General features: G+C 38.3%; 1 protein-coding gene across 1 annotated transcript in view; it reads left to right on the top strand.

Moving 5' to 3' along the window:
- large1 (LARGE xylosyl- and glucuronyltransferase 1) overlaps nucleotides 1-27,603 on the top strand; it is a 96,885-nt gene that overhangs the window by 24,799 nt on the left and 44,483 nt on the right. Inside the window, exons 3-6 of the mRNA XM_079868895.1 lie at nucleotides 1,102-1,406; nucleotides 10,304-10,386; nucleotides 15,230-15,353; nucleotides 20,668-20,839. Of these exons, the coding sequence (XP_079725021.1) occupies nucleotides 1,102-1,406; nucleotides 10,304-10,386; nucleotides 15,230-15,353; nucleotides 20,668-20,839 (684 nt within the window). The remainder of the gene's footprint in view (nucleotides 1-1,101; nucleotides 1,407-10,303; nucleotides 10,387-15,229; nucleotides 15,354-20,667; nucleotides 20,840-27,603) is intronic.

Below are 27,603 nucleotides of genomic sequence, written 5' to 3'. Positions count from 1 at the left end.
ATTTTAAACATTTACAGGGGTAAGTCTGTGATTTTAGTGCCGTCCGAATCCATAATATCAGTGTTTTTCTCACCCAACCCGCGTAAAAATCCCTGGCCAAATTAGTACCTTCTGTTTTTTGACAAACAGGTCGTGTGGTAATTTAATTGCCGTCTGAATCCACATCTCTGAGTTTACAAGAGATTCAAAATTCACGGTTTAAATCCTTTTTGATCACTGCCGAGCACCGTACGCAAGATGTAAACTTTTATTACTGAAATGCTGGAAAGTATTTACAAGAACAATATTTCATCGCAGCTCCACCTCAGCGAACAAAAATGGGAAAGAGAAGAAGGCACGTAAATTTTTGAAAAGGTTGTTGTGGCAGCAATATATGTTACAATTTTAAAATATGTAGGCTAGGCTATTATAGGCTATTATAGTTTGGATTATTTTTTATAATATCCAATAATCATAATAAATTGCAATTTCAACTATTTCTGAAGTGCTTCATTTATAAAGATCACCGCTTTCTCACATAAACAGCCCCTGCACGAGAGAATAATTGATTCTCGAGCCATCGATATCAAACAATTCAGCACCATCGCCACGGACAGCGTCGGGTAACGTCGCACGTAAGAAGGAATATCTTAAGCAGCTTTCTAAGGTATGGTTCGGGGAACACACTTAGGAACATAAACAACTTTGGTAAGATATATCTTTCGAGCTTTCTTAGCGCGCTAAGAGTGAGCGTTATCGGGAAACCGGGCCCAGAGCAACAGAGTGCTGCAGGGATGACGTCAAACAAGACTAATTCACTAGTGGTTCCCTTGAGATTTTCCTTTGGGGTTTTTCCTTTAAATTAATTAAATCAAGTCAAATAAAGGCTGTGGTTAACTTGATGATACTTTGTTTTGTTCTCCTACGTAAATTACACACACCCATACCGAAAATGTGAATTTTGAAGCAGTTATGTTTATTGCATTATGTTTGTGTATCCTTAGAAAAAGTGCATCTGCACTCATAATTTGGACATTTGACAAGCTTTATTGCAGCAGTGTGTGTTGATGGACAGATGTTAAACTAGTAAATGATCCTCGACTGTCTCTGTTTCCTCCTCAGTCAAACCGCTGTCTCTGTCACCGTTGGATCCTCAGTCATCGGTGCTGATCGATGCGGCCGCCGAGCATCAGGCTTTGGAGCTGCGGCTACGAGACGTGGAGGAACATAACCATGCGCTGCGGAGAGAGATTAGCCTGTTGCCCAGGGTCCCGACCCATAGCAGCCATCATAGCAACGGTCGCCAAGGCAACCACTTGCACACCCATTCCACTGAAGAGGGTACAGGTGATAGCGAGGCTAAAAAAGGAGTTGCCTCGGGCAACAGCTCGGACTGTGTGCCTCAGCCTGTGGTGAACAAATGTGAGGTAAGTATTCTGAATTAATACCTTACACAGATTCAGACATTATCAAGACCCTGACCTTGATCCTGTCCTCAAATCATATGTTTTGTTGAGGAGAGGTCAGGTGTGTTGTTACTTAACTTATTGATCAGGCTTACGATTTTATAATTTTGGATGGCAAAACAAGTGAACAAATCCCACAGAGTTACACTGAAGGAGGGATGGATGGAAACTTGCTTAAAGCTGCAGTCGGCAAGTCTGGCAGATTGAGTGGACTTAGCCAAAATTTTGAATGTTTACAACTCTCATGCCCCTCCCCCACTACCAACGAGCACCCGCCCATCGTCAGTGCGTGTGTACCTGATTTTCTGTGAACGCGTCCGTCTCTTCAGCATCGATCAACACCATGGACTCGGAGGTAGGCTGCCCTGGCTAATCTATCCATAGATAGCAATAACCGAGGAATTGGAAGCTTGTTAGTAGATTTTCTCTCCGCCATCACGCTTCGTACAATCTTCAGGCGAACTTCAGGCGTGTCGTGTGCATGTGATATTGTAATGTGCGCGAGCCGCGAGGGAGGGGGGATCTGTGGCGTGTGCACGAACTGTGATTGACAGTCAGATCTCACACCCCCCTGCGCTGATTGGACCCGATGATCCGGGAGCGGTGGATTTTTGCAAAACAAATAACACGCTCCAGGTGGAGTTAGAAGCTCGGGTTTTTTTCTAAAACCACCTTATTTATGTTGTTCTGTCGGATTATAGTGTCAATTTCACTGAATTTGATCAAAAAAATGTTGCCGACAGCAGCTTTAAAACTTGCTTGTGATGTCAAATTTGTATACAAATTTGTATTTGTATGAGTACATCAAATCTTGCAACTGTATGTCAACGCTCTAGAAATCCCCTAGTAACTGCATGGCAACACCCTAGATACCACCCAGAATGCTCTAGCAACTGTAACGGTTCAATTTATAGTTTCAGGGTCACGGCTTTGGTACGGATCGGTATGTGCTATGATCAAGAGTGAAAAATAGAACTACTAATGTAGTGTTTAACTAATGTTAAATAAAAATAAAGAAAAAAGGAACAAGCAATAGCACAAATAAATACAACAGAACAAAGATATAAATAAAATAAACAGTTTTTCATGTAGGACTAACAGTAGTTTTTAGAGACAGAAATTGAATAAAGTAATCAAATGTAAAATAACTGCATAGTCTTCACTGTATAAAATAAATAAAGATGAATCCTTATTAAAGTTACATAAGTCAATTTGATTAACATTAAAAACACGGACAACAGCAGGAATATTAGGCTGCTGTGACTTTAAGACATAATGCACAGATCCAGTATACTGATTCTGTACTCATACGTTGTCTTTCTCGACTGTTTTTTGTTACATAAGTACCCGTCTAGGGTTGGAGAGTCAGTAACAAAAATAAATTACTAAAATAAAATAAATAAAAACACTTGGAGAGAGAACCAGGACAACTCAACCTCCCGTCCCAGAGTCAACACAAACACCAGTTCAAAATAATATTGTTTTAATTTGAAAAGATACAAAATTATAAATATCATAGAGATAACAGAAACAACAATGTTGAAGGAAATTAACAAACATAGGGAATAAACTTCAGGGGAGAGCTAGGCCAAAATAACAAACAAAACTTAACTAACTAATCCAAAATTATTTATAAATGATCTAGAACAAGTTAATCCCAAAAAGAAAATACATTATTTTATAAACTTCCCTCTCTTCCTATCGGCCCATAACCAGGATAAAAAAAAGTACAAAAAAGTACAAACTAAAATGGCACCCTCCCCCTACATTCCCTTACTTCAAAAGAATAATGAAAATATTTAGACAAACATACTTAATATAAATCAGGAAAGTAATCAAGCAACTTAAATTCACTTTCTGTTTAAATGTACCACGAAGTTCTGAGTTCACTTACTCAGCACCATATCAACAAAAAAGAAACAACAATGAGTCTGAGCGAACGGGAGGGAGAAAAGTCCTGGCGAAAAGAAGTCTCTCCTCTCCACAGATCCACCATTCCTTATATCTCCGCTTCTTCCTCGTTAGCCAGTCACCGCAGGGATCCCCAGATTGCACACAGCTGATTACAACACCTGTCTCGTGACAAAAGAGAAAAACAGAGCAAGCAGAGAACAAACAAGACACGTACACACAGGCTACAACACACGTCCTTGGACGTAACATTATGTTCATTTAAGACAGGGTTTCTCAACTGGTGGGTTTCTAAATCAAGACTTTTATTTTGAAAGATGTACGTGAAAGTTTTTTTGATTAGTTTAAGTAAAGAGTGCCTGAGAAAAACACGTTGTCCTGATTCAGTATCTGGTCAGATGAGATGTTGTCAGGCTATACCTAATTGGCTTTATGCCCAGCTGCACTACTTCCTGAACTTCAGCCAGCTCCTTTGTTTCCTGTCTGCCATTATTGGACAAACTGATTAATCCAGGTGTGCCTGACCTCAGTAACAATAATCAGATACACCTGGATTAATCAGTTTGTCCAATAATGTCAGACAGGAAGCAAAGGAGCTGGCTGAAGTTCAGGAAGTAGTGCAGCTGGGCATAAAGCGCATTGTCATTATTCTAACGTCATTTTTGTAACTTGTTACGAAATAAAAAGTCTCAGGCAAATGTGGAGGCACGCGCTGTATATCACTTCACTAACGTTATATATAATGCACAAAATAAATTACGAGCATGCAACACCGTAGTTGCGTTGTCAATTAGTACGTTATAAAAGTACCAATAAATTACGTAACTGGTATGTAGTGTGTTCGCTGTGAAGGATTTGCACGCAGGTATGATGTTTATTCTGTTAATCAGGATTTGTGTCTGTAAGTTGCATTAACAGTTCATGTTAGTATTGTGTATTTACCATGGTAAAAACACTTGATTTTCAATTACTTCAATATATTTTTAAATGACTGTGGTACCAACTTACTAACTTTATTCAATTAACAAAAACTGGTTGGTAAAGTGGGATGGTACTTGTGTGTCAACCACTTGTTTTTTTTTATAGTAAATGTATTATTATTCTTACAATTATTTATATAATCTTTTAGGAATTAGGTCAAATTTCGATGCCCATGGTCCCATGCTCAAACCAGTTGAGAACCACTGATTTAAGACATATCCATTGATTGACATAATTTTCTGTTTAAGTCAAGTCAAGTCAAGGCACTTTTATTTATATAGCACTTTTTATTATACAGATTGCTTCAAAGCAGCTTCACAGTGATAACATGAAAATAATACAACAAAGTTGGTTTCTAGAAGAAAATTGCATCATCGTCCACCCTAAGTAAGGCAGATCAATAATATTGTTGAATATTAAATGTCCCCCAACTAAGCAAGCCAAAAGCCAAGGCAACAGTGGCAAGGAACCGAAACTCCATCAGGTGACAGAATGGAGAAAAAAACCCAGAGAGAACCCAGGCTCAGTTGGGGGCCAGTTCTCCTCTGGCCAACGAGCGAACAGTGTATAATTATGATCCAGGCAGCATTACAGGTCAGAAGTCAGATTGGTCGTGTCGATGAGGCCTTCACAGGGCTGATGAGGCTGGTGACTGAAGTGACTGGTTGACACTTCAGGACTGTGTTGTCATCGTGTCCAGGCGCAGCTCCTTCATCGGATCTGGATACGGCCTGGATCCGGCGGACTGCGGTAAACCTCGGATAAACAGAGAGACTAATATTAGTGTAGATGCCACCCTTCTTAACGAGTACATCAGGATTTGTGGGAAGTGTTCCCGGTTCCGGCTGACCTAAACTATGCATCCTAACATTGAATTATAGAAGTCTACAATGTGTTATGTGTATGCTAGGTCAAAGAGATGTGTTTTTAGTCTAGATTTGAACTGACAGAGTGTGTCTGCTTCCCGGACAATGTTAGGAAGATTGTTCCAAAATTTTGGTGCTAAATAGGAAAAGGATTTACCGTCAGCAGTCGATTTTGATATTCTAGGTATTATCAACTGGCCGAAATTTTGAGATTGAAATAGACATGAAGGACTATAATGCGTTAAGAGCTCGCTCAAGTACTGGGGAGCTAAACCATTTAGTGCTTTGTAAGTGATCAGCAATATTTTAAAATTTATATGATGTTTAATAGGGAGCCAATGCAGTGTTGACAGAACCGGGCTAATATGGTCATACTTCCTGGTTCTGGTAAGAACTCTAGCTGCTGCGTTTTGGACCAGCTGTAGTTTGTTTATTAAAGGGATACTCCACCATTTTTTCATATTAAACTATGTTATTCCCTTAACTAAGACGAGTTGATACATACCTCTCTCGTCTCAGTGCGTGCAATCAATCGCTCTGGCGCGCGGCGACACTTTGATAGCACTTAGCCCAGTTCATTCATTAGGATCCAAACAGAGATGAAGTTAGAAGCGACCAAACACCTCCACGTTTTCCCTATTTAAATACAGTTACACGAGTAGTTACACGACCAAGTATGGTGACACAAAATAAAACGTGTCGCTTTTCTAAGCGGGTAAAAAGGATTACTGTAATGTATGGTGGAATAGCACTTGGGAGCACTTCGACTCGGTGCAGTAAAAAGTCACGTTGGTTCTAATGACAGAAGTGAGAGGGAGAGGATTTTTCAGGAGTGATGATATTACTGCACAGAGTCGAAGTGCTCCCAAGTGCTAATCCGTCATGGAGGTGTTTGGTCGCTTCTAGCTTCATCTCTGTTTGGATCCTAATGAATGAACTGGGCTAAGCTAAGTGCTATCAAAGTGTCGCCGCGTGCCAGAGCGATTGAGTGCACGCACTGAGACGAGAGAGGTATGTATCAACTCGTCTTAGTTAAGGGAATAACATAGTTTAATATGAAAAAACGGTATAGTGTTCTTTTAAGCGTGCAGGGCAACCACCTATAATAGCATTACAATAATCTAGCCTTGATGTCATGAACGCATGGACTAATTGTTCTACATTTTTCATTGAGAGCATATGACGTAATTTATATATATTTTTAAGATGAAAAAATGCAGTTTTACAGATACTAGACACGCGACTTTCAAATTGGTACCAAAGAGCACACCCAGGTTCCTAACCGACGCCGAAGACTTAACAGAGCAGCCATCAAGTGTTAGACAGTATTCTAGATTATTACGTGAGGAAATTTTTTGTCCAGTAATTAGAATCTCTGTTTTTTCAGAATTTAGTTGGAAGTTGCTAGTCATCCAATTTTTTATATCAGCTATGCATTCCGTTAATTTTGTGAATTGGTAAATTTCGTCAGGCTGTGAAGAAATACAGAGCTGCGTATCATCAGCATAACAGTGAAAACTAATGCCATGCTTCCTAATGATATCTCCCAAGGGTAGCATGTACAGATTGAACAGCAACGGTCCTAGTACTGAGCCTTGTGGTACGCCATACTGAACTTGTGATCGATAAGACATCTCTTCATTTACTGCTACAAACTGATAACGGTCAGAAAAGTATGATTTAAACCATGCTAATGCAATTCCACTAATGCTAACATAGTCTTTCAAGTCTATTTAAAAGAATTTTGTGGTCGATAGTGTCAAATGCAGCACTAAGATCGAGTAAAACTAATAGAGATATACAACCATGATCGGATGATAAGAGCAAATTATTTGTGACTCTAATGAGAGCTGTCTCAGTACTATGGTACGGTATAAATCCTGATTGAACAGATATCATTTCTTTCTAAAAAGGAACATAGTTGTGAAGATACTGCCTTTTCTTGTATCTTTGACAGAAAAGGTAGATTTGAGATCGGCCTGTAATTGACTAATTCTGTAGGATCAAGTTGTGTTTTTTAAACAAGCGGTTTAATCAAAGCCAGCTTAAAAGTTTTTGGTACGTATCCTAATGACAAAGATGAATTAATGATATTAAGAAGAGGATCTATGACCTCTGGAAGCATCTCTTTCAGTAGATCTTTCAGTATAGGGTCTAACATACAGTACATGTTGTCGATTTAGATGATTTAACGAGTTTAGCAAATTCTTCTTCTTCTATAGCAATGAATGAATCGAATTTTTCCTTAGGTAGACTGCAATGCACTCCCTGATGCGATACTGTAGTAGACGGTTGCATAGTTATAATTTTCTCCCTGATATTATCAATCTTATAAGTGAAGAAGTTCAAGTCATTACTGCTGTGCTGCTTGGAAACTTCTGGCCTTGAAGCTTTATTTTTCATTAGTTTAGCCACTGTTTCAAATAAATACCTAGAGTTTTGTTTATTTTCTTCTAATAGGGTTGAAAAATAAGTAGATCTAGCAGCTTTTAAGGCCTCTCTATATGCAATCGAGCTCTCTTTCCATGAAATGCAAAATACCTCTAGTTTTGTTTTCTTCCAGTTGCGCTCCATTTATCTGGCTGCTCTCTTAAGGGCCCGATTGTGCTTGTTGTACCACGGCGTTGAACTATTTTCTTTAATTTTCTTTAAGCGCAACAGAGCAACTGTGTCTAAAGTGCTGGAAAAGCGAGAGTTAAAAGTTTCTGTCGCAATATCGAGTTCTTCTAAGCTATCTGGGATGCTGAGATGATGAAACTGATCAGGAAGATTATTGATAAAGCAGTCTTTAGTGGCAGAAGTGATAGGTCTAACATATTTGTAAATGAAGTTTACACAAGACTAGATAATGATCTGAGATGTCATCGTTCTGTCATGATGTCATGTATATTATTATCACCAACAATTAGGACTTTATCTGCAGCCAGTACTAACTCTGATAGAAATTCAGCAAATTCTTTGATAAAGTCTGTATGGTGCCCTGGTGGCCTGTATACAGTAGCCAGCACAAATCTCAAACGTGATTTATCATTTACACTATATATTGCTACATTAAGCACCAACACTTCAAAATAATTATATTTGAAACTAGACTTCTTAGTAATTCTGAAAATATTACTATAAATTACAGCAACTCCTCCCCCTTTGCCTTTCAGATGAGGTTCATGTTTATAACAGTAATATTGCGGGGTGGACTCATTTAAAGTAATGTAATCGTTTGGTTTTAGTCAGGTTTCTGTCAAACACAGCACATCTATTCTGTAATCATATCATTAACAATAAGTGCTTTTGAAGTAGGGGATCGAATATTCAGCAACCCAAGCTTTATCATTTGCTCATTTGTATTATATCTGTTTTTTATTTGTTGAACATTAATTACATTTTTACCCTTAGATGGGTTTGGAAGTTTTTTGTATGTCCTAATTCGGGGAACAGACACAGTCTCTATATGATAATATCTAGGTGAAAGGGTCTCTATGAGACTCTTACAGTAAATAGAGTAACTATTTAAGTGCAAGAAGACTTAAATTAAGTGAACTCAATTTAGTATTCACGTGGTGAGATGCGGCTTTCCATGTGTGCGCTTCAGATGTGTGCAAACACAAAACTTCTCACACAGCGTGTGCAAGTTCTCTTTCGCATCTTCTTATGCTTTAATTTTTAAGTTGGCAAGGCTTAAAAACATGTGCAATTGATAAACTTTCGTGATGGTGCAGCACTGACCCGATCGGGACAGTGACCGTTTCATTAGTTATCGCTGTTGTAATGTATTGGGAAGCCAGAATGTTCCCAGACAGGAGATTTATATGATGCATGCGGCGGCTCTATCAGCATCTTGTCTCCTTCGATTGCCATGCTGAGCTGCAAAACATCCACATGTGATAAACTGTGATGTCAGCAATAGATTTACCTACTAGCAGTTGATTGGACAGCTATTCTCACATGAAACGCATGCGAAGCATATCCATCGAAAAAAATTCAGAACAAAATGGCTTCTTTAAGCAAAAAACCTGTCCTCCTGTCCTCCTGGGCTTCTTCCAGTTTCTCAGAGAAGAAACTATGAGAAACTTCTCATCAGATTTTGAAAGTTTTCTTTGCCTTCCAGTTATTTTTCCATTCCATTTAGGTTTAAGAGAGCCAGGTTCCTGCTATTGCTCAAGTCTAAGGGGAGGTCACTAAATACTTGCCTTTTTAGCCTATAGAAGCCTTTTTTTCCTGTTTTTTTTGTTTTGTTGTTGTTGTTTTTTTTTTTGCTGTTTTTTAATACTGCATACAAATTTCCTGTATTTTATGGTTATATTCTAATAAAGAGTCTGAGAAATAAGTATATATGAGGTCATTATACCATTGCTAAAACATCTGGTGGCCTAAGACTTTTGCACAGCCATATTATAGATGTGTCATCTCTTATGAACCGCGGTGCAAGTGCATGCTGAACCTTGGGTGGAGAATAGTACGGTTCGATTATTTTTAATTTTTTTTACAGAGAACCGTTACACCCCCAACAACACTCCCTAGAAACCACTCAGAACCTATAACCAGCCAGAACAGCCTACCAACTAGGTAGCAATGCCCTAGAAACCTAGAAATACTACTGATACTCTTAGTCTACACAAATTGCAATTGTGTCACCGCCATATAAATCACTCAGAACACTCTAGCAATAGCAAAGCACAGCAATACCCTAGCACCCACTTTGAAAACTCTAGCAACCGCATATGAGCACTCAAGAAACCACCCAGAACATTTTAGTAAACGCATAGCAATGCCCTAAAAACCACTCCAGAACACTTTAGTAACCATCCAGAAAACCCTAGCATCTACATACCAATGACCACACAATAGAAATGGCTATGAAAATAGAAATAACCCAAAACACTCTTACAACCACATAGCAACACCCTAGAAACCATCCAGAACACTCTAACAAAAGCATAACACCCTAGCAGCCATTGAGAAACTGCATAACAACCTAGCATTATGTCTTTTACATTTTATAAAATTGATTTTGAAGATTTAGTATCATATTTTAAAACCATTATTTATTGCATTAGTGCTGCTTCAGACTGATGTGAACACTACTTGTCTTTCTCATCACAGACCATTCACATTGCCATCGTGTGTGCGGGGTACAATGCGAGCAGAGATGTCGTCACTTTGGTCAAGTCAGTTCTTTTTCACAGGTAAGTTTAGAGTCATTGTGGTTGTCCACATTCAGAGGAAATTCACAGCTCCTTATAGTGAGCAGTATTCAGTTAGGATGTTGCCTCAGAAGGTGGCTGCTTATGTAGACACACTCTAAAAAATGCTATGTTGGCTTTAATTAAATTTTTTATGTTAACAGTTGGCTTTAATTAAAGGTAGGAATTGTCTAAAAACTTATTTTCCAAATTTGTTTAAACTTTATTTATATATAAATACATAATTAAAATGTAAGTACTCTGAAAAAGAAAGTATAAAAATCGAGTGTCTGTAGACCTCTCACGACTGTTTTAAAGACAGCTCATTATTTCCATTCACTCCACCCCCTCCCTTCTGGACTCCTTCCAAAGCCACGCCCCCAAAACACATGAACGCGCGACTCCGACCGCTGAGCTGGAGGACGCATTATTTACCTGAGACGAGTGGAGAGGAAGGAGCACAGTGCATGTAGTGACATCATGTCAGAATCGCATTTAATAAAAAAATCTAACTTTATCACTATGAATATAAACAAATAAGATGTATTTTAGTACTCGCTATCAAGCTAGCATATTGATATTGGTAAAGTTTAAAATATTGATACACGTTATTGTTTTGTTGCATTGATACACGTTTTTCCATTACCATCAGTTACATTGTGATGAAGATGAATTTCGTGTAAGATTCATAACATATATGGTGTTCTGCATGTAGGGGTGGGAGATATTGACAAAAATGAATATCTCGATATTTTTTTCCAATATCTCGATATCGATATTCAGGCGATATTTTTGCCATCCTTCAAAGAAATGTGTGCAAGCTGGCAAAGAAGGTCCAGTTGGTCTTTTGACTTGCTGCATTTGACCTATTATTGTAGGCTATAGAAAAAACAATAAAGGAGCTAACTCAGGGGTCGGCAACCCAAAATGTTGAAAGAGCCATATTGGACCGAAAAAAAACCAAAACAAATCTGTCTGGAGCCGCAAAAAATTAAAATCCTTATAAGCCTTATAATGAAGGCAACACATGCTGTAAGTGTCTATATTAGCTTTATTAGCCCCCTAGTATCAAAATGATAAGTAGGCTACAAATACATGAGCATTCATGATTAAATGTTTATTTTCCCTGCAGCGCATCTTGGAGAGAATGACGCACCACGTGACTACTCTGCTGTACGATCGTGCTTTAAGTTTAACTTCCATTGTAATTTTAATGTATTATGTTTCAATTTATTTATTCGTGTACAACGTTGAAAAACTTTAACCCTTTCACACGTAAGTTTAAAATATTCTGACTGACCCTCCAGCGTGAGTTTTTCAAGGCGACCATTATTTAGAATGTGTCACTTTATGGTTTCCATGGTGATGCGTCATTGTGTGTCACGTGACACACCGCAGCAGCAACAGAGCTGAATGAATGATGATCTGCTTTTATGTCATTTTTCCTTTTTTATTCAAAATATTCACAAATTTGTTAGATATGGCATGAAATATCTGATATTCCGATTGTCAAATATATGCAAGTGGAAGCGTTTTGTTGTTTAAACACCTTTAAAACGATCGCGTTAGTTGAGCTGTATGCGCGATGGGCGCCGCTATCTTAGTTTGTGCCGCAGACGCAGTTCAGAGAATCGGATCTGTTGGATTTACAACACGTGAATTCATCCACTTCTCCCGAAATACATAAAAGTAAGTGGCTGGTGAAATGGGAGAAGAATAGAGTAAACTTTAAAGTTACTTACACAATGTGTATCTGATATGAATAAAATGTGTCTAATTATAATGGAAATGATTATAATTGCCTCTTCCTTTAACATCAGTGTGTATTTTACAAACTCTAAATGTATTGTTTTTTTAGTATTTATATGTCTGAAACCTAAAATAAACATTATGTGGTTGAAAACACTGAAAGTTGTGCTATATGACAGCTCTGAGCCGAGCGCGCCTGTATCCGGCTCAGCGCCAGCCAACGCGCGAGAGCACATTTGAATTTAGCAGTTGATCACATGATGCACTGACCGTTCTAATCACATCGACCACCGATCGTACGTGCGAAAGGGTTAAGAATGTTTGTCATGTTTTTCCTCCTACAGAAATTATATTAAAACAAAAAATATTTTTTCCATTTTCAGATTTTTGAAAAAGCTCCAGGGAGCCACTAGGGCGGCGCTTAAGAGCCGCATGCGGCTCTAGAGCCGCGGGTTGCCGACCCCTGAGCTAACTAAACAGAATCTGTGGTAGCCCCTACTTTTTCCACTTACAAAAAAAAAAAAAAAACTTAACTAGGCACCTCTTGCAACAGTGATTATTAAATCAAACACCAATATTGTTGATGATCAATTCAAAGTAAAAAAAAATATATATATTTTCAAAACGCTATAAATCCATCCATTTTTTCCCCAAAACGCTATAAATCCATCTTTTTTTTTTCAAAAATGTATGGTTTGTCTTTTTAAAAAAGTCTTTTGTCTTTTATTTTTCTTGTTTGCATTTATGAGGAAAAAACAATATTACGTGACAGTTCTCCATTATGGACGCGAGCGCTCTGAAAGCGGCACTAAGACTTTCAAACTTTCACAGAGACCTCAAAACAGAAAGCACAAAGCCTTTCTTTAAAACGAATTTCGTTTTGTATTAATTGTATCTTAATTTTAATATTTTTTTCATTAACCAATTTCCTGGATTTAATACATAAAAGTAAATATAGGCTAGCAATCACAACATAAGGTGCTTGAACTGGAGATTATATCATCATGAACCGGACCGTAGCCTACTCGCCTCACAGGCCTAAAAAATGTGAAATATATTTACAGAAAGCTGGTTCTAAACAAAACCATCCAAAACAAAATAAAACTATGTAGCCTAATAAATGTGCATTTCTCCAGTGCATTCACTAGCCTACTGCGAAGATCGCGAGTCAATAGCCTATCGTCAACTTCATCTTTGCAGCCGACACAGAAATTAATAAACAATTAAAATGTCTTATTGCAGTATTTTACATATTCATAATCATTACTTTTGCTGGTTCTTTGAGGCAGCTTTTTAGGTTTATGGCGTTTTGGAAAAGAGCTCTTCACGTACAAACACCGTTTCACCAAGGCACAGCGGCCCTTCAGCACATAAGAACAAAAAGAGAAAAAGCACGGACTTACTAATTACGAAACTTTCATGTGGTTGAACAGGTGAAACAGTCACAAATTCCTTTGCAACTCAAACCTTCTCAGTACGAGTTATGAAGGAAGAGAACAGCATTGCAGTTTTCAGCGCGTCCTCCACTGATTGCTGTGTTGTGACAGAAAAAGTGCGTGCAGGAGCACATGCGCAAAACGTAGGTTTGTAAAATGTCCTTTTGTAAAATGACATAATGATAAAATAAAAATAATTAATATATCATTTTAAAAACGGTTTTGCGCATGTGCTTCTGCGCGCACTATTTCGAATTTACGTATGAATGTGCGTTTTTGACGACACGGGACCATCGGAGGTTGCTTCAGGGAATAGTACTGCCCTACAGTATTAAAAATCGCTACATATAATTGTTTAGAATGTTATAGTGTGCGTTATTTGTTTTCTCTTTAACTTCTTTCAGCTTTTTTCATGTTTGGGGGGTCAGATTGTACAAATTATGAAATATTCGATATCCTAATTTTGCATATAATCCAGACAACAATTTGGATATTATCGTCTAAACGATATATCTCCCACCTCTATCTGCATGTAAGAGTTTACATGATGAAAACATTGTTGACTCTGATGAGGACTACACTCCAGAGACAAGTACCGTATCGTCAGCTCGAGGACAGGTCCGTGGTCGAGGGCTAAGTAGAGGAGGTCGTGCAAGAGGCCGTGCAACTAGGGTCCGAGGAAGTAGAGGCCGAGGACGGGGTGGTCGCTGGAAAGCCACGCCGATATTGACACGCGTTTTATTTCTTTGTTTATCCAAAGACTTTTTTTTTTTTACAAAGTCTTCCTTTTTTGCCTTGTTTGCCTTCACTAACTGCATATGCCGGTAATGTGAATTTTGATTGCTCTTTCTCTGCCATTGTTTTGCTATTCCTAGGTTCCGTGCCTCTTGAATTCCTCAAATCAAACGTGCGCGCGCAAGTGGGCAGATCCCGTGGCAAAAGGGTGGTTGCTATGGTTGCGAGAGAGAGTGACAGTCACCTAAGCCAATCCTTTGTTTCGTCCCGAATGGAAATAATGAGCTGTGTTTAATGCAGATTAAACGGTCTAGAGTCACTCGATTTTTATACTCTTTTTTTTTTCAGAGTACTTACATTTTAATTATGTATTGATATATATAGAAAGTTTAAACAAATTTGGAATTTTTTTTTTAATAAAATTCCTTCCTACCCTACCTTTAACTTTTTTATGTCAACAGGTCCCAGGTAACTAGGTTACGTTGGATTTATGTAACATTATTTATTTCAATTAACTTAAGTTAAATTAAGACTGTTAACCTTATTCAACTAAACGGCTTTGGATTAATCTTATGTAATTAACAAGTTAATTGAAATAAATAATGTTACATAAATCCAACGTAACCTAGTAACATGGGACCTGTTGACATAAAAAAGTTAATTAAAGCCAACTGTTGACATAAAAAAGTTAATTAAAGCCAACATAGCATTTTTCTAGAGTGAAGTAAGTTTTTGAACAGAGTTTGAGTGTCCAACTGCATCAAAAATGTTGGTGACCCGACTGGAATTACGAGTCAGTCTTTCACTCTTTTTATCATAGGTATTAGTCCTATTTATTATTATTTAAGGTAGGCTTGGGGTAATAAAAGTAAGAATGCCGAAAACCGAGTGTGACAACAAATGTTTGTTCTCCCACTATGTGTCAGACGGAACCCACTTCACTTCCATATTATCACGGACTCCATCGCTCGGAAGATCCTGGCCGATCTCTTTCACACCTGGATGGTGCCAGCCGTTCATGTCAACTTCTATGACGCTGATGAGCTGAAGGTTTGTGTGGCCACTGCTTTGCTCACTAGAGCTCAACGGTGATGCATATTTTCAGCATCCTTGATGCCAGAAGTATTTTTCCTGATTAATTTTCTTTTTAGAAATTAAAACATTAAAGATTCTGATTCATAAACTAAATCACCCACCTGCAAAATTAATCACGACTTGGATTTAAAGTAGTTATTAATGAATAAACTACTTGTAATTATAATACTGTTATAAATGTCAGACCAATATAAAACTATTGACTTCTAATTGACTTCAAATTTCACACTTTTTTGGCACTGGCACAAAATGACCAACTAAAATCATTTCAAAATGTGAACGAGTACTAGTCAGGTGAAATCACTCTATCACTCTGATTGGATTATAGAAGCAGACTGATTGCTATAAAAGAAGGGAAGAAGTTCTTCCAATCATTGTGTTTATGTGTTAGCAATGGTTTCTTTAAAAGGAATCACTTGCAAAGAAAATTGCACCCGAAAGAACCATTTACCGGATCATCAAGAACTTCAAGGAGAGAGGTTCAACTTCAGTGAAGAAGGTTTCAGGACATCCCGGAGTGTCCAGCAAGCATCAGGACAGTCTCGTCCTGAGTAGTCAGCTACAGAATCATGTCACGATCAGTGCAGAGCTCGTTCAATATTGGCAGCAGTCCACTACTCATTACTCATATCCACTACTCATTACTCCGAATGTGTGTGCACTAACTTGGATGTGTTAAATGTTGAGGACAAATTCCGAGTATGTGTTACCATACTTTTCTTTCACTTCACTTTCCTTCCCTTCCCTTCCCTTCACTTGTTATTCAAGGATCTGGGCTTTCTCACAATTTTGCCCAAATACACTGCCATCTATCAAACTGCCATATATCAAACACTGCCATGTATCAAAACATCCTGCAAGAGCAACTTCTCCCAAACAGTGCCAATACTGCACAGTGAGGTGAAGACTTTTGGACAACGGCCTGGTGCAAACAAGGGCAGCAAAGAAGCCACTTATCTTCAAGAAAAACATCAAGGACAGAATAAAATTCTGCAGGAAGTACAAGGATTGGACAACGGAAGACTGATGCAAAGTTATTTTTTCTAATAAAACCCCCTTCCAACTGTTCGATTATCCTGAGAAGAAAAGGTGAATACTACCACAAGTCTTTTGTCGTGCCAACAGTGAAGCATCCTGAGACCATCCATGTGTAAAGTTGCTTTGGGGCAGTTGTGGCCTAATGGTTAGAGAGTTGGACTTGTAACCCAAAAGTCGCGGGTTCGATTCTTAACCCCCTGGGGTCGGCGGTATCGCCGGCGATACCAGCTCGCTTTTTTTTATCAGTGTAAAAGAGACTCATACATACTCTGTTGACTTTGATTTTCCATAGGAGTTTCATACATCAATCGATTCTGTTAAGTGTGTATTATTTTTGTGCATACTCACAATAAAAACAAAGTGTTGTGCTTTTTGCCAGATAAAGAAAAATAAACACGAAGCGAGTTCTGCCTTCTCTCTGTCAGTGTAGTCCATTCTGAAACGCGTCCGAAAATGAACAATAACTCAGCGAATACTCAGTCAAACAGACATACAGACACACAGGCATGAAGCTTAAATTCTCTTCTTTTAAATGAAGTAATTTATATAAAAAACAAATATTCTCAGTTCATGTAATTTGTAAGAAAAGAGCGAGATGTCAGTCGTTCTCATCTCATCTAATTATTTTTAATGTGACTCCGACCACGGAGAGCGCGTGCATATTGGCTTTCCAAACAAAACCTGTCTTATAAAACAATACATTGATTTAAATTGTGTGTGAACGATTAGGCAGGATGATTTTCACATCATTTTGAAGTCAGGACTCGAAGCGACAACATTCATTAGTCAAAAGTCTTATTGACACATATTTAGTATGAGTTTTGTGGTCTTATTTCAGCAACTTTCATTTTTATTTTTTTCAATAACCACGCATAAACATTATTCTCTTAAAAATTCAAACATATACATGCATGTTGCTTGCATATTATGGTAGCCCTGTTTGTGCTATATAGAGTGAATTTACACCTTTTCCATTAACATGTTTATAAATAACTGAAAAAAGCACAAATGTCAGAGTATGTCAGAACACCTCCAGGGCCCAGAAAACCCCTTAGACCCCAGAGGGTTAAAGGACAAGTTCGGTATTTTACACTTAAAGCCCTGTTTACAGATCGTTTCTGATGAAATAGAATGGTTAAGATTAAAATTTGGACACATGCTGCTGTCCCGAGAATTTTAGGTTTCTTTCGCTTTCCCCCCCACCTCCAGAATGGCTGCATATGTGGATATGCTGCAAACTCACCGAGTGGTCAGGGGTGTTCACTGATATGCTCACACAAAAATCGCTGCAAAAGTAGTTCCAACAGGTTTTATCGTAGTTTTTGTCCAACTCCATTGACTTGTATTGGATGTGCTATGAGGTACGGTATTACTCCACACGGAAGTGGGGTTGTTTGTATTCTTTCTGTAGGAGTGTCTATTATTCAAGCTCTCAACGGAAGAATGTACGGGTGTGAGGCGTTTGGAAAAATAGGTCCACAGTTTTACAACGAATGGTAAAACACCTGTTGGAAAGCATCTTTTGCAGCGATTTTTGTGTGAGCATATCAGTGAACACCCCTGACCACTCGGTGAGTTTGCAGCATATCCACATATGCAGCCATTCTGGAGGTGGGGGGGAAAGCGAAAGAAACCAAAAATTCTCGGGACAGCAGTATGTGTCCAAATTTTAATCTTAACCGTTCTATTTCATCAGAAATGATCTGTAAACAGGGCTTTAAGTGTAAAATAACGAACTTGTCCTTTAATACCGACAGGAAATGACTCAACCCTCAGTCGCTCCCTGGGCGCCGCAGTGAATGGCTGCCCACTGTTCGCTGTGTGTGTGTTCACTACTCACTACTTAAAATGTGGATGGGTTAAATGTAGAGGACAAATTCCAGGTATGGGTTACCGTACTTGGCCTTCCCTTCCCTGCCCTGCACTTTTCATCCAAGGATCTGGGATCTTACATTTTTGCCCTAAAGAATGGAACACAATGTTCCAGTATACCATTAGCCTGGATGCCAGCCGAACTTAGCCCCACCCACAACATTTTAGGTCGGGAAGTTCTGTCTGGACTTGATCCGTTGTGGAGCAACTATGCTCGAACCAGAGCTGTTTTGACCAATAAAATTGTCAGGGCGGGCTTTATACGATGATGGACAGATGATCAACAGTAACGTAATCATCCACGTCACCAAAGAGCGCTTGGGTTGAATTCGTTTGATGACTGCCGCTGGAGGATTGAGATGTGTAGATTCCTCCATCATGTCTGTTATAGAAGATATCAACAGCACATTATTTTAAAAGAGGAACAGAGAACCGTGATCAAGGCATTTGTCGATTTGTCGAATCTTTAGGAGATGGAGTAGTGTAGAGAATAATATTCTGGTCTTATATTGTGTTATTATACAAATCAAATAAAGTAACAGTTACGGTTAATAATTGAATCAGAGCAGTAAAAAACATTTACATATAACAGTCATTTCTAACAGTAATCTTCATAAGCTTTGTTGGAGCTTTGTAATGCTCAGTGATCATCATCAATGATCAGAATGCCTGTGCACATGGCCGTCATTTGTGCAGTTCAACCGGGACTAAACCCCAAACCACTGAACCAGCACCAGCATTAGAATCAGCACCATTTTGGTTAGTCCAAACCAGCCATGGCGCTACCATCCATTTTAGGTCCGGGCCCACCCATTTTCTACTATGGTTTTGTAAGTTTCTTCATTCGGATCCATTTGCTATCCATTCCATTCTAAACAAACAACGCAGTTTACATGCTTGTCCTTGTTACATTATTCATTAACATAATAATTAATAAATGCATGCACAATTATCAGTGAACTTGATAAATGTTGCAGATATGTTTTACTATGCACAAACAAATGCCTTTCAACAACAAATGTGTGCAAAATTCAGAATAAAATGAATGTGCAGCAATTTGTACAAATAGAGAGTCTGTAGGCCTACTATATGTATTGTAGCTAAATAAGCACATTTAGTTTCATATTTGTTAAAATATTATAATGTTATTTTTTTTTCATCTATGTTGATAATGAAAAGTGACCAGCACGAGTAAGATAGGATGCACAATATATCGAGAGACATGGAGCGGGTCAGACATGATTTTGACCACTTCATTAAGTTTTGTTTTGTAGAAAGCCTTTCTTTGAAGTGAATTTCGTTTTGTATAAATTGTATCTTAATTTTAATAATTTTTTTATCAACCAATTGCCTGTATTTAATAAATAAGAAGCAGACAATATAATCATGACATGGCGCCAGCGCGGTCACTTGCATTGCTCGTGAACTGGAGCATCTCATCATGAATTGAACCGAAACTCAGTGTATGCCTCACAGACATGAAATATATCATAAGTAAGCTTGAAATGTCTTTTTAACAATTTAGGCTGCTACTCTCTGATTATGTAATCCATGAAGTGCATTTCTCTCTATAGGCGCGTTCACTACGGAGATGGCGATGAATTTGAATTATATAAATTAATTATAGTGATTGATTTTTACTTTTGAGCCCTGGCTCCTGCCTCTGAGGAACTATTTGCACGTCCCTGGCAGTTGGTTTGTAAAATATCTTCATTGTTTTGTCAGATATCTTGATTTCGTCTGAAGATAGGCAGAGAAGTGTGTGTTGTTGTTGTTGTTGTTGTTGTTGTTGCTGTTATTAAACTAAAAATAATAGGCCTATAATTTTATTAAACAATAAATTAAATGAAATGAAATTGTATTAAAAAAAGCAAAAAAAATTTTTTCCTGTTTAAGTTTTTTTTTTATTTTTATTTTTTAACCGATGCTTAATTAGGTCTACAAATTCAGGTAGGCTACTGAGTCGCTGTCCTTAGTGCTGCAGAAAAGCGCTGAAACGGAGATGAAGGGGAACCCGGCTTTTTTATTTTATTTTAACTGGCCCATCCAGTTTTCTGGAGGCCCACCTACAATCAAAATCCTGGTGCCGCTAGTGGTCCAAACATGTAATACTTTCTGACATTTAAATCAGTGGCAAAAAGTATTGCAGCTGCCTTATTTGGCATTTCGATTGGGAGATTTTTTTTTCACAATCTGAAAATTTACCAAGGACCCCATGTGTATTTTAGACAGTGCAACGCTGCTCTACGGAGTAAATAATTTGAAATTACACACATACTTCTTGCCTTTTTCATTTTTGCAGTCTTGCAGTTTTTAAATTCATTTGATGTTTTTTGTTTGCTCTCTGTGTGTTTTCCAGTCTGAGGTGTCTTGGATCCCTAACAAGCATTATTCTGGCATCTATGGCCTGATGAAGCTGGTGCTGACCAAGACGCTGCCCTCCGACCTACAGAAGGTCATCGTCCTGGATACTGACATCACCTTTGCCACAGACATCGCTGAGCTGTGGGTCGTCTTCCACAAGTTCAAAGGTACTTTTGAATAAGATTTCATTGAAATGATAGCTGTTTTTGTGTCGATTGCACTTTACAAATGTATTTTAATGAAATAATGCAAGTTTTGTGGCTGGTGAGCTTTCAGATGACTGCACATTAGTGATGGGCGCTTTCGAAACACTGCTTCATGAAGCTTTGAAACATTTACGAATCTTTTGTTTTGAAAATCATTGGTTCGGAGCTTATATCAAATGCGCCTTTAACTGCATTATTTGATCTCACTCGCATGTACTGTACTCACGTAACCAGCCAGATGTGGGTGGGCAACCTGTACCGGATTGACCTTCGACATGAAACTAGGCTTAGAAACAACGACACGCTCTTGTTGAATATGTTTGATTATTGTGTCTTGAAGAACAGATGAAAGGAAAGCTAGAGAAGTGCATGTCTTATTGACCGTTTGTTAGGATCTTCAGTAGCCGTCTGTTACTCCACACACAAATGTGATCTTATGTCAATTCATTTATTTCATTTATTTATTTTGTCCTATATGCTAATTCACACCACTCACTTCTGGGGGGATTTTTTTCATTTCTGTATTGAAATTCATGTTCATGTTTTTAGGGGGCATAGAGTCAGAAATGTCAGGGTGATACAGCTGTCACAGAAAGAGAAAAACCTGAAAAAAAGATTGAAATTCTTGAAAAGAAAAACTTAAGTAGCTGCATAATTTAATTTTTTTTTTCTGCTTATTAATATTTGGAAAAAGTCTAAAAGTGCATCCAGCATGCAGAAAAATTATAAATCTCTACTCAATCTCAATAAAAACAAACAAAAAATCAGATAATTTTGACCTTTAATAAAAATGTAATGTTAGGTCAGTTTGTAAAATGTCATTTGGAGCAACTCCCCAAAAATGTAGTATATGATGAATTCAGAAATGTACAGATGGTGGTCAACCAGAATGAGACTTTTACCGCCGCCGTTCTCGCGGCGGCAAAATTGGGATGTGTATTTGCTGCCTTTTACCGCTGAGTGGCGCTGTAATCACAGACTTTGAAAAGTGTCAGTTTATTCTCTTTATGACGTAATCTGCCGCGGCAGTAATTTGAGCTGAGGTCACAGATAAATTCAAGATAAATATTGTGGTTAAACGAATTCAAATTCATTAAATTCAAACAAAGTAGACACACGTTAACATTGTGTGCCCAGTTTTTCTATAATTTAGAAAGGCTATGTCAATAGGTTACTTGTCATTTTCTTCGTGTTATTTTAATGTGTTTGTAGATTTATTAACTGAAACATAACAGTGAAATAAATTAAAATAATTTACCGTGAAATTAAAACATTTTCAGGACTTGCAGCTCCTAACCGATGTAGTCGGTTTAAGCATTCTTTGTTATATTCAGAACTAAATATAGCCTTACATGTTACAAACTTTTAAAACAGAGAAAATAGTAGACGTTGGCGATTCAGACGGTAGCTCTGTGGTCAAAGCATTAACAAGAGCCTCTCGGAGCTTCAAACGATCTGAGATCGAATCTCAGTGTAGCCGACAGTGTTGTTGATGCTTAAATATGTATCTGTTTATTAAAGTCAATCATCTTGTTTAATTATCAATTGTACATTACAACATAAATTTGCTACATTCCTGCTGCAAAGACGACACATCTGATGAAGGAAGACTGTCAGTCGATCGCACCAGAAAATGAAGATGATGAAGCTCGTCTTTAATCTGCTAAATTATTTTTTTGTGTGTGTGTGAATCATTCACGAGATTGAGATGACTGACAGTATACCCGGCCATATCAACGGAAGACATTTTTCAAAACAGATCGAACAAATCAGAAAAATACTTTCAATACAGTATTGCTTTCAATTAAAAAATAAACAATGAAAATGTAAAAGAAAAATAAAATTAATTAAGTTTGAAAACCCATCGCACATTTTAAGATAGGAATAAAGTGTCGGGACAGTTTATTTATTTAAACAGGGTTGCATCGATAGAGTTTATTCCCTTTGTGATGCAAAATAAGAAACACAGAATCTTAGGCCTATTCTTGCAACATTTTAAATTTCTATTGTCAAAGAAATTGCAGCTAAATTAAAAAATTAAAACGGTACAAAACGGAAAAAGTTCAAAGCAACATAAATTAAGAACAGGCGTTTTTCTTTGCCTCTCTCGCGCTGGATATTTTTTTAGTAAGTTTGGTCTCCCTCACTGCGCGCGGTGGGTCTTTCTCGAAATTAAGCATTTCAGCGTAAAAAAACACCATACAGCTGATAATACTGTATATGTCGCTGTGTGTCATCCACACAAATCACGAAAGAAAAAATTGTAACAAATAGCTTTTGTTCCTTCAAAGATACAACATGCCTTGCTGAATTCACCTTACAATAAAACGAGGTGGGTCGCCAATAAAAGAGCTCTGTATCTGCTAAATTTAAATTGTTTGTGGAAAACCTATACAATCAATAAAACTACAATATATAATTTAATAAGATATAGGGCCTACTGTACATAGGCTATGGACTTTTGGAGATTTTGAGATTAATCCTTAAAAGAATTTTGCCTTTGCCTGCTCATCAGGCTGGCTCCGACACTCTCCATATGAAAGACGGAACATTAACACCTCTGTCCTGCACCCCCACGATAAAGCAAAGTATTGCCTTCTCCAAACCCCCCACAGGCTAGCTGAGTTTGCAAAACAAAACAAAGAGTTTGCCACTCGTCGTGCCAAACAAATTATAAACTTCAATATTTAATTCAAAACAATCTCAAAACGCTTTGTGACATTTTGAAAAGCCGTGGATGCATTACTGCCACTGGAACCATGAACGCAACAGAATACTGGTTCTGATTTTATTGTTTGTCGTTTAAACGTCATATATATGAATTATTATAGGCTACAGAAGTAAAGTCATTGTATAATATTTGTTCCTTAGTGTAAAATGGAAATGCATGGCGATTTTATTTTGTAAATAGGCAAAAAAAATGTTTTAGAAGACAAATCTCTCTGCATCAACAATAGACTATAAAATGCATTAATAGGCTAATATAAAAACACCAGTAGTCCAAGTTAGTTCGGGATTCGAACCCGTGTCATCTAAATGATCGTAACGTAAGTTCAACCACTCGGCCACTATTCACTCGTTGCGATACGGCCTAACGTTCCAGTGTGTGTTCGCTCACACGAGCGAGAAACGCTCTTCATTCAAATGAACGCGCCGCCGCATTTGTTGAACACAAATTCAACATGCCAGAATAAAACCTGGCTTTAGAACAATGCATAGTGCCACTCGTCGTGGTGTGCCAAAAAATTACAATAATTTAGTTTAATTTATTTCAGTGTTAATGTTTGAGTTAAAAAATCCTCTACAAATTAAATTAACCCAAAGTCGGCTATAAGAGTCCTTTAGGCTACGTAAAAAAGTAAAGGGCTTACAGTCTTAACATTTAGGCTACTTTGCTTAAATTCGATACATTTATTTTCAGTAGGGCCTAATACATTTGTAGGGATGTAATTTCAGTATGCTTTACCAACGCTATGTATTCAATTAAAGTTCCAAGAGGTCTGGTCTCTATATTTCCTTCCCAGCTGACACTAATATGCAAGTGCACAGCAAAAATCACAACTTGTGCTTGCTGCGAACGCAAGTTATTTAAGGTGTCTCAACTGTACACAGTCTACAGTGTGAATTCGTTACAAGGTTTCATTTAATTACATTAACGTGCAGCAATTTGTACAAATAGAGTCTATAGGCCTACTATACTGTTGTAGACATTAAATAATCTCATTTAGTATCATATTTGTTAAAATATTATAATGTAGTTTTTTCAATCTATGTTGAATATGAAAAGTGAACAGCATGAGTAAGATAAGATGCATTATATCGAGAGATGGATATGGAGTGGGTCAGACATGATTTTGACCACTTCATTAAGTTTTGTTTAGTAGAAACCTTTTTTTAAAGTGAATTTCGTTTTCTATAAATTGTATCTTAATTTTAATCATTTTTTCATCACCCAATTGTCTGGATTCAATAAGTAAGAGAAGCAAATATAACAGACACTAATCATAGAGGCGCCCGTGAGGTCACTTGCATTGCACGTCAGCTGGAGCGCATCTCATCCTCCTAATTTAACGAAACTCAGCGTATGCCTCACACAGACATGATAAATACATCAAATACACAAAGCTTGAAATGTCTTCAAACGAAATAATTCAAAACGAAAAAGAAAAAGGCTACTCTCTGATTATGTCTTTGTGCATTTCTCTCTAGGTGCGTTCACTACAAATATGGCGATCGTCAACTTCATCTTTGCAGTCGACACTGTCAGAAAACACTAGTTCATTGATAAAAATCATATGAAGACAAGGCATATATTAAGTTATTTTAGCTGTTATGAGAAAAATAAATCTAACAAAATCTAAAATCTAAATCTAATAAATAAAAAAAAAAAATATTAACGCCAATTCAACATGCCAGAATAAAACCTGATTTTTGAACAATGCGTAACGCCACTCGGCCTGGTGTGCCAAAACACTACATTTTAAACTTCAATGTTTAATTCAAAACAATCTCAAAACGCGTTGTGAATTTTTTTTAAAGCCTAGCCTATATACATTAAGGGCATTGAAACCAGGATCTTAACTAAAACGTGTTCCGCGTAATCTCTCAAAAATTATGCCACACTACTCCATGTAAATTTTTTTTTTTTAAGGACTGCTTTTGAAATCACTATAAATTACTGTGCAATTGTATCGCTCACGAGAGCTCTTCGTTTATCTAATTCCTCAATAGAATAGTAAAAATATTCAGCGTCATTGCTCCTAACATCATCTCTATTTTTAACTTTTGATTCTATTTTTTTAGCTGTAAAATTGATTCTATCTTTGGTTCTATTCTGTTGTAGCCTAATAGGCCTATTTATATATATGAAAAATATGCCTATTATTTAACCCACTTACATTTTAAAATACGGCAATTGCTGCTGTTTTGCACAATGTCCCTTTGCATTCTGGTTGACCACCATCTGTATATCAAACATTTGAGCAAGACACAATCATTAGCTATGATTTAGATTAGCATCCACATATTTTTTTGCAAATTTTGAGATATCACAAAAAACCACTTGATGGAAACGCCAAGATGCGCATACATTCTAAAAATGCGCATAAAAAAACTTGTGGTCTCATTTGAATCAGATTTTTTTTTATCCGACAAGAAAAATGCGCATAAACTATAATAGAAACACATTTACTAAATAAATCGTACTCGGTTACCTAATGTAACCTCGGTTCTCTCTAGAAGAGGGAACGAGTATTGCGTAAGTAGCTTACGCTGCGGGAAAGTTATCTTTCTTCGAGATCTGAAGCCAAAAAATGATCCTTTAATTTTGTATTCATTGTCAACGCAGTGCGGCAGCAGGCAGACCATGGCAAGCTGTATAAGCGTGCTCATTGGTTGCCCGGCGGCAACTGCTTAAGCCTACCAGTGAGCCCTGTGTGACGTCACACCCTATCAGGGCGCTTCGCGCCCTCCACACCCTTCTAACCGTCAAGGTGGGTGTGGCCAGTGTGTATATAAGCAGGGATCGTAGGCTAAAATTCTGGTTTTCACAGTCTGAAGCGCAAAAGCTCATGGCGCGACACGGCCGGTTACGCAATACTCGTTCCCTCTTCTAGAGAGAACCGAGGTTACATTAGGTAACCGAGTACGTTCTCTTACGAGAGGTTCTCTCGTATTGCGTAAGTAGCTTACGCTGCGGGAACCCATTGTCAACGGCGTGTGCGCCGAGCATCCAGTGCATGAGTCCCAGGGAGACCGGGGAAAACAGCATGCTGAACAGGTGGCCGGTCAAAAAACGGGCCAATCCATGTACAAAGCACTTCACTTCATATGTAAATAGAGCGGCACAGCCGGTCCATATAAATCAATGTGAACGATGCGGCCAGTAGCACGGGCCCGCGTAGTACATAAGCACATAAGGGAAAAAATAGAGCGGTCACACCGGTCTATATGTGGAGATAATAGCCTCAGTGCCACCGAGTGTAGGACAGGCGGCCAGCAGCGCGGGCCAGCACTGGTACACAGGCGCGTGGTGAGGAACAGAGCGGCATAGCCGGTCTGTGTACAAAACACTCTTCCCTAGTGCCATACCAGAAATATTTGCCAGTACGTGAATGTGGTCTGCGCATGAGCGACTGGGCAGAACATACATGCCATTTATACTGACAACAGTTTAGCCTGCAAGGCGGGAACTTCCAGGTTATAAAACCTCACGAATGTAGATGGGGAGGCCCAGCCCGCCGCCATACAAATATCGTGGATAGAAATTCCGCTGGACCAGGCCCACGAGGAGGCCATGCCTCTAGTAGAGTGGGCTATGATACCCAAAGGACATTGCAGGTGTTTGGAGGCGTAAGCCGCTGCGATCGCATCCACTATCCACCTGGACAGGCTCTGTTTCGAGGCGGCGAGACCTTTGGTTCGCCCACCGAAAGAAACAAAGAGCTGCTCGGAACGCCTGAAGGCGGCGGAGCGCATAATGTAAACTCTCAGCGCCCTAACGGGGCATAGGAGGTTATTACTGTCCCCGCTATCGGATGCTGGCAGAGCCGAAAGGTAGATGATTTGCGCCCTAAAGGGGGTACCGATCGCTTTAGGGATGTAACCGTGCCTCGGTCTGAGAATGACTTTAGAGTCATTAGGTCCGAACTCGAGACATGCAGGGCTAACGGATAGCGCGTGCAGATCCCCCACGCGTTTTACTGAAGACAGAGCTATCAGAAAAA

This window comes from Squalius cephalus (genome assembly GCF_949319135.1).
Source record: "Squalius cephalus genome assembly, chromosome: 4".
NCBI classification, from domain to species: Eukaryota; Metazoa; Chordata; class Actinopteri; order Cypriniformes; family Leuciscidae; genus Squalius; species Squalius cephalus.
The sequence above is the reverse complement of the archived record's forward strand: the minus strand, read 5'-3'. Positions and strand labels throughout refer to the sequence as shown.